Source organism: Manis javanica, chromosome 17 (assembly GCF_040802235.1).
Source record: "Manis javanica isolate MJ-LG chromosome 17, MJ_LKY, whole genome shotgun sequence".
In the NCBI taxonomy this organism is placed as follows: domain Eukaryota; kingdom Metazoa; phylum Chordata; class Mammalia; order Pholidota; family Manidae; genus Manis; species Manis javanica.
Window position 1 is genome coordinate 46724080 of NC_133172.1, and position 8119 is coordinate 46732198.

At 54.6% G+C, this 8119-nt stretch overlaps 1 protein-coding gene across 2 annotated transcripts in view; it reads left to right on the forward strand.

The window, feature by feature from the left end:
* Positions 1-8119, forward strand: part of CDH5 (cadherin 5) — a 33156-nt gene that overhangs the window by 4152 nt on the left and 20885 nt on the right. Inside the window, exons 1-2 of one of the 2 annotated variants that reach the window (XM_037025286.2) lie at positions 6382-6563; positions 7799-8008. In XM_037025286.2, the coding sequence (XP_036881181.1) occupies positions 7817-8008 (192 nt within the window). In that variant the 5' untranslated portion in view covers positions 6382-6563; positions 7799-7816. Of the gene's footprint in view, positions 1-6381; positions 6564-7798; positions 8009-8119 lie in introns of those variants that run through there. The other variant, XM_037025285.2, reaches the window with a different exon arrangement.

The following is an 8119-nucleotide window of genomic DNA, read 5'->3' on the forward strand; positions in this document are numbered from 1 at the left end:
AAGGAGGTTGTTGGCAGAACCCCAGGGAGAAGGGATCGGGTCTGGGACTCACAGGAGCAGGTCCCAAGGCCAAACTGAGCCACAAACCTGCAGAAAGCTCCAAGGGGCCAGCGTGTAGCCGTCCAGCCCCACTCCCTACACACCCCATTCCTGAGGCTCCCACGGCCTCACCCTCCCTTTGTCTGAGCTGCCAAGGCCCAGCTGTAAACGCTGGGGCTCCAGGAATTTGGGAGTCCCTGAAGGAGTTTGGAGGTCACTGGCTCTAACCTGTGTCCTAGACTGAGGTGGGGTGGGAAGACCACCCAGCGTGGGGGCTCCAGCACCTCCTCCTCCCGCAGGCCCACCCCCTGCATGTTCGGGGCCTCTCCTCTCGCCACCAGACCCTGCTCCCTGACCCAAGGCCTCTGGGCTGGAGTCCAGAGCCTGCAGGAGGCTGGGCCAGGCTAAGCATTCTACCCACCTTCTGGGCTGCCTCAGCTGCCAGATTTTGTCCTGGAAGATGGTGGGTGTGCTGGGCAGAAGCGAAAGGACCACCCTACATAGCAGAGACTCTTCAGAGCTGGTGTGCGCAGACGCCTGGGAGGGGTGTGTACTTGTACAGACACAACGAGGGTGTTGTGTGTCCATGTGGCCTGAGGAATACATGTGTGTATCCCTTACCTGCAGTTTTACTCTACCCTACCCACAAGGACCCTGCAGCCTGCTCACTAAGCCCCAAGGCCCAGACTTGGCCCCTGAAACCTAAGGCTTGAGCAGGACCCCATAGTCAGGGGCAGGACCAGCCCAAGGACACGTGCCAGGCTGCCCCACAGAAGGGCCCCTAGTTGCGTCTAGGCTTCCTATGGCCGATTTGACTACAAATGGAGCAGCTGCAACTCATCTCCACCCCTGCCTCTGTGCCCCCCTCATCTTTCTTTTTAAAAAGAGCACAGAGCTGAATGGACCTCACAGGTCCTTCAAGGCCAAACCCCAAGGACAGATGGGGACCTTACGGGACATCTGTCTGATGTCCCACAACCGGTCAGACAGAGGCAGGACTCCCTCCTGGACTGAGACCCTCAGACTACTCCGGGCTCTGTTCCCCCACCCCCAGCTCCCTATTCGCCATTAAAGTACCCATTACAACTTGAGACTGTTTTTTATCAAGTGGTCAATGTCCATCTCCCCAATGGGATGCAGCCTGTGTTTGCTCCCCATGTGTATTTCAGTGCTTGACACATAGTAAGTGCTTGGTAAGTGTTTATTGAGTGACTATATAACTCCAGGGCTCCAGAGAGGGCTTCAGGGAAGTGGTGACATGTGACCTAAATCCAGCAAGAGGAGAGAGAAGTCAAGTGCAAAGGCCAGATGTGACCAAGCCTGGTGGGTGTTAAATGTCCTATAAGCTAGAGCCACTCTTGAAGACTCACCAGACACCCTTGAGACCCAGACAGATACATGGAGAGGAGCAGATAGAGACACAGGGCCACACAGTTTGCTCGGCCTTCAGAGCTACCCATCAGTCATCAGGCCAGGCCTAAGCCTCTAGGTTGTGACCTCAGTGGTCTCACTCACTGTGGACACAGACCTGGACTCAGAGCTCTCTGAGGCCCAGACCTTCCATTCAGGCATGGGGGAGCCCAGCCATTCCTGGACTCTGAGGCTCCTCTGCCCCCTCTCCTGGGCGCCATGCCCTCTCACAGGGGCTTCAGGCCACACACTCTTGTCCTCTCCTTTTGGGCCCCTGGACCCTCCCTGGCTCAGGGTAAAGAGGGCCTGCCCTCATCCACCACTGCATTTAGAGCTGCCCCCAAAAGCCTCTAACATGGTGCCAGGCATGGGGCATCCTCACGAATCCTGGGTGACAGGGACACAAGTAGGCACCTGGCCTCTGCGTGCCCTGCACGCACATGAGCTGCCAAGCAAATTCCCCTCCCTTCATGGCTGTTGCCAGACAAGTCCCAGGACTGCCCAGCTAGGCATATCTGAGCACAGAAATCACTTCCAAAATTCTCAGACCCTCTGCATGTCTGTCATACCCCACATCCACCCAGCCATAGCCTGATTTCTCCAAAACCTTGGTGAGAGCAACCAAGAGATGCAACTCCTGTTTGCAGGAAGGAAAAGGACTGAAGTCAGCTTGACCCCAGCGGTGGCTCGGGCCACATCTCCAGAGGTTCAGCCAAGGGAAATTCTGTTTCCAGCTGTGGGCACAGCAAATGCTGCTGGCTGACTTCCTCTCCACCTGCAGTAGGAGGAGGAACAATTGTTTGACAAAACCTTTCCCAGTGGCCCCTATTCTGGTGGCTAAGTTTCTGACATGGCAGGCAAAAGATACAAATAACATGGCTTTTCAGATAGTAAAGTCCCTCAGGCCCCTCTGAGATTGGGTGCAGAAGGAACCCAGAATTTAGAATGAGATAGATCTAAGGGCTCCAGATCTACCACTTATGAGCTGTCTTTGAGCCTCAGTTTCTTCCTCTGTGACATGGGAATGATAATTCCTACATTATTATTATTATTATTATTATTATTATTATTATTATTATTATTATTATTATTATTACTACTACTACTACTACTACATGTGATGTCACCACAGAGATAGAGAGAGGGTGACATGATGGAGAAAGCACACTTTGGGGTGAAAGGCAGCCTAAGTTCAAATTCTGGCTCCACCTTTTGCTGTTGTGTGACCCGGGATGACTCACTCCTCTGAGCTCAGCTGCAAAATGGGAATCCTGACAACTACCTCATCGACTGCAAGGTTTAAATGAGATGTGTGCCACTGAGGAGGTGCTCGGGAACATCAGCACCCTTCCACTGCTCCTGGCGAGAAGGGGCTGTCGGGAGGGCACACAAGGGTCCAGCATGGCAGTTGGGGATGGGATGATATGATCCTCCTCTTCCAATAGCCCCATCTCCACAGTCCTGCCCCCTCACTAACTACCCACTGACAGGGAGCTGAGCATGAAAGCCACTTCCCCTGCCCCAGCAAGTGACACTCTGCTGATGTGGGGCAACCCTGCAGGAGCGAGTGCCAGTCCTGTATGCCCAGGGATCTCTGGGTTCACAGCAGGGCCTCTGCCAGACACAGGAGAGAATCCAAGGGGCTTCTCTGCACGTTCAGAGAACACTTTGTGTGTAGAGCCAGCCAAAGCCCAAAAAGTTAATAGCCCACATAGCCATGTGGCCACAGCCTGTGACTGGCAGCCTCGGTGTTATTTAAGTCCAGTGTGGTTATTTCCTCATTTGGCTGATGGTTGCTGGACCACACATCTGTGGTGACACCCAGCAAAGAGAAGCTGTGCTCCTGTTCACTGGTTTAGACAAGGTTCTGACAGGGAACAGAATTTACCTCAGGGAGCTCCAATGAAGAGACTTTCAGAAGGAAATATTTACAGAGCTGTGAGCTTGGGTCAGAGCACAAATGGGACACTGAGGTGTGCAGAGACCAGCAAGAAGAGGAATCTGTGACAAGCCCGGAGCTGAAGGCACAGAGGAGGGAAAGGTGCTGCAGGAACCCAGTGAGGGACAGACCATGGGGGGCAGGGGGGCAGTCATGTCATTATAGGGAGATGCAGCAGCCAAGGAAATACGAACCAGAGAAGAAAGCAGCCAGACAAACATGCCCCCACTTCTGTCCACCCATGCTCAGAGCTCCTGCTGGAGCCCCATTGGCCAAACACCAGAAGCCAGGCCAGGAGGCCCAGGGGTCAGTCCCCCCGACACAGAGCAGAAGTCAGGGAAGGTGTGGGGGCAGTGCATCTGTCAGGGTGGGGACTTGCAATTCCTCCAACCAAATGGTTGGATGCTAAGGAACAAGAATGGTAAACTGACTACTCAGCACAACAAACCAGAGTGTCAGCAAGGATTCACACAAGTTTGGTTTCACTATTAGCTACTAGTTTTTGGCCACCTTGCAAATACTTTATAATGCAGGCCTGAAAACATCCCTGAGAGGCAGACACTGGTGTTCCCATTATACAGATGATGAAATTGAGGCTCAGAGAGGTGAAGTGTCTTGTGCACAGTCACACAGCAACAAAGCAGTATACCTGAGGGGTGGCATATCAGAGAGCCTGCGATCCTAGACATCACCCTGTGCTGTGTGAGCCCAAAGAGGAAAGATCCATGTGTGACTTGAGGATGGGCTGTGGGAGTGGGGAAGCCATAGATGGGCAAGACAGAATGACGTTCTCCAAGGAGAGGAAGCTGTGATCTGAGCCCTGCAGTGGGGTCTGGGCATCAACCCTTTGACCAGCCCCCAGCTGTGCTACAGTGGACAATGACCAGGGATGCACAGGGCTATGAGGCAGGGACAAGGGACATCTCCCCCAGGGGTGAGTGGTTAGGCTCCACTCTGAAGGCCAAGTTCACCAGAGAAAGCAGGAAAACCCAGGTGGCAGTCCTGGGCCACTTCTGTCCTCTAGCTGCCTGCTCTCCTTAGTGTTCCAGCCTCACAGCTTAAGCGCCACACACACACAGCAGCCATATGCAAGTGGCTCCAGGCCTGCTTTTGGCCCAGGCCCCAGGCCAGGTCTCCAGGAGCTGCTGGCCATGGCCAAAGAGACATTTACTAGGCAACTCCATCCTGACAAAGGCCACACACAACTTGTGGGTTTCTCCCCACCAAACATGTCCCCACCCCAGGCTTCCAAATCTCAGTGCAGGCCCTGCTGTCCCCCAACTGCTCAGGCCAGACTGGAGAGGTATCTTAATTCTGCCTCAAAAACATGTACCATGGCTGTCCCCTCCTGGTGACCCCAATTTGGGCCACCAACTCTTTCCTGGCCAGGGACCACCTGCTCTTGGACCCTGCCAGTCTCCAGATCCCAGCTGGATACCTCTTCCAATCTGATTGCATCACTCTCCCTAGGCGGCCCTGCAGGGCCCCATGCAACCTGAACGCATTGGTTTCCTAGGGCAGCTACAACGAAGTACACACACGTGGGACCTGAGGCAACACCAGTTTGTTGACTGGATATTCGGTGGTTTTGGAGGTCAGAAATCAGAAATGGGTTTCAATGGGCTACAGTCCTTCTGAAGGCTCTAGCAGGAAGCCATTTCCTTGCCTTTTCTGACTTCTGCAGGCCACCCCCATTCCTTGGCCCATGGCCCTGCGTTGCTCCAACCTGTTTCCATCATCACATCTCCCTTTTCCTGATTCTCATTCTCTTGCCTTCATCTTCTACGGATACCGGGATTACACTGGGTCTCGCATGCTCCAGAATAACCTCCCATTGCAAGACCCTTAACTTAATCAGACCTGCTGAAGGTCCTGTTGCCATAGAAAGTAACGTATTCAGATGTTCCAGGGGTTAGCAAGTGGGCATCTTTGTGGGATCATCATTCAGTCTACCACACTGACCTGGTCACGTCTTACTGAACCCACCCCGCAACTGCTCATTTCTCTCTAACCTGGTGGCCTTCTTTCAGTCTTCAAACACACTAACCATTTTTCCACCTCAGGACCCTTGCACTTGCTGGTACTTCTGCCTGGAATGTCCTCCTGTCCCCTGGCATTCCTAGGGCTGAAACTTAGATGCTGGTTTAAGTGTCGCCTCTCCAAGAAGCCGTCCCCAGCCTCTCAGTCTCAGCCAGCCGCCCCCTCACTCTTGGTTGCATCCCTCCTTGTAATTCCCTGAGCACTTGTGATGATTAGCTGATGTTTTTCCTCATTACTTATTTTCCTGGTGTCTCAACTACAGTATGTGCTCCCTGAGTACAGGCCCCATGTGCCTTGCCCAGTGCTGTACCCCGATGCCTGGCATGGAGCCTGGCATAGAGAAGGGGCTCAATGCCTATCTGCTCAGTGCTTGGACTCTCATCCTGTCCTGCCTCAAGTTCTGAGAACTCTCTCTCCTTGTTTCTCGATTTCACTTCTGTTGGTTTTACATTTTCATTTTCAAGTCACTTCTCACTTGAGGGAGGAAGGAAGACCCAAGACTCACAGTTCCTTTCTAGGCAAAGGAGGAAATGACGCAACAGGCCTGGGCCCAGTGAGGCTGGAGCAGGGGTCAGGCGTGCGGCCTCCTAAGTCAGGATCAGCTTCCTGGCCAGGACTCCCACCTTCCTATACCTTCGCTCACTGCCTTCCTCCTGCCTGGACTGACTGCCCTTGCCACACCCGGCCTCAGAGAGTCACTGCCTCCTCATGACCAAGGAAACTGCGACCCAGGGCCTCCCCCAGGCCCATGGCCCTTGCACTCTGGGGCCTGCTCCTCCACTCTGTACCACCAACCCAGGGTGCCCACTTCCTCCTGGGCCGGTGGCAGGGGCCAGAGGGTGGGGCCTTAGATGCTAAGCTCAGCAGACCCAGAGGCCAGGCTGGCTCAGCCCAGACACCCTTGGTGTGGACACTGAGGACAGCCTGGCGCCAGTGTCTCAGAGGAAATGCTACTAGAGTTTAGAGACCTCTTGTGACATGCGAGCCCAGCCTCTCCCTGGGGCAAGGGCTAGGCACAGCCAAGGACGAGGCCCTCCATCCAGCATCCAGTAGGTCCTTGTCGCTCTCCAGGCAGGAGCTCTGATTCCCACTCCCGCCCACCAGCACTTCTTCACTTGCCATCCAGGGGCTACAGGTCAGTGACACAGGGACCCAGCATGGGTGGACTGATGGGGTCAGGGATGAGAGGGCAAGGTGATAGCCAAAGTCACAGCCTCCACCCAGCATGGGGCAGAGGGGAAAATCCCTCCTCCTGGAATTCAGGACGAGTAAGGCCCAGATCTCTAGGTGACCCTGAGGGCTGCCTTCAAGGGTGGGCAGCCGTGCAATCACACTTAAAAGACCCCCTGCTTGGTTTCATGTTCTTCTTTCTCTGCCTTGCAATTCTTCATAACCTTTAAGCAAAGAATCTCACATTTCCATTCTGCAATGGGCCCCACAGTGAAGCCAGGCCTAGGAACCCGGTCTGAATTCCCGCCCACACTCCGCCCCTGCCCTTGTGACAGCTCCCAAGCTGATCACCGATGTGAGTTCTGGGTCTGGTGAGGGCCTGACCTGCTGGGGTAAGTCATTCGGGTTTCCTAAGAGCCCTCTGAAGACAGCATCAAAGCTACATTGCCACAGGGGCTCCAGGCGGGTTGGGGGTGGGGGCATGTTTGTTCAGAGGAGCTCTAAATCCCACCCCATAGCAGCTGCTAGGACAAGAGAGAGCAACAGGAAAAGGCATGAACTCCTGAGCCAGGCAGACTTGGTTCAAGACTGGCTCTGCTGCTTACAGTCTGGTGATCTCAGGAATGTCACTAAACCTCTCTGTTCCTCAATTTACCTGTAAAATGAGGATTACAGTTACAGCTACCTGAAGGGTATTGGAAGGATTAAATGAGGTAACACATGTGGCAGGCTTGGAGCAGAGTCAGGCATACAGTAAGTGCCTAATAAATGTTAACTGTTGATGCTAGACACCTGGCTTCCACTCCCAGCTCCCACCACTTCCCCAGCGCGAACCACCTCTCTGTGCCCCCATTTTCTCGTGTATAAAATGAGGATAACCTGGGTGCCCCCTGCACAGGGCTTTGCGAGCTGACATCAGCATCAGCGTTACCCTCTCCTCCCGGAAACCTTCCCTATAGCCCTGCTCTGCACTCCCCTACCCGCCGTGACACTTTCGTAGGAAATGTTCCTGTGTCTGCCTTCTCCTCCCAGACTGGGAGCTCTTTGGGGGCAGGAACACAGTCTGCTTCTGCTGGCACAACAGAGAGTGAAGGATGAGGAGGGAACAGATAAGGTGGGGAGCCCAGCTGTCCCTGGGGAGCTGCTCACACCCTGCAGTGGTGACCCCCATGTCCTGAGCGTGGCTCCTCTCCTTCCCAGACCTGCCTTCCTGGGAAGATGCAGAGGCTCATGCTGCTGCTCACCGTGGTGGGCACCCCGCTGGCGGCGGCCACAACACACACAAACCCTGCCCGGCCGGATGCTCCCAGCATGCTGCCCGCCCACCGGCGCCAGAAGAGAGACTGGATTTGGAACCAGATGCACATTGATGAAGAGAAAAACACCTCACTGCCCCATTATGTGGGCAAGGTAAGGCTCAGGCCCCAGAGGAGAAGAGGCCTCAGCAGCAGGAGGCCCACGGTGACAGTGGCAAAGACGGCGACAGATGTGGTGGTGGTCATAGGGGTGGGGATGAAGGCT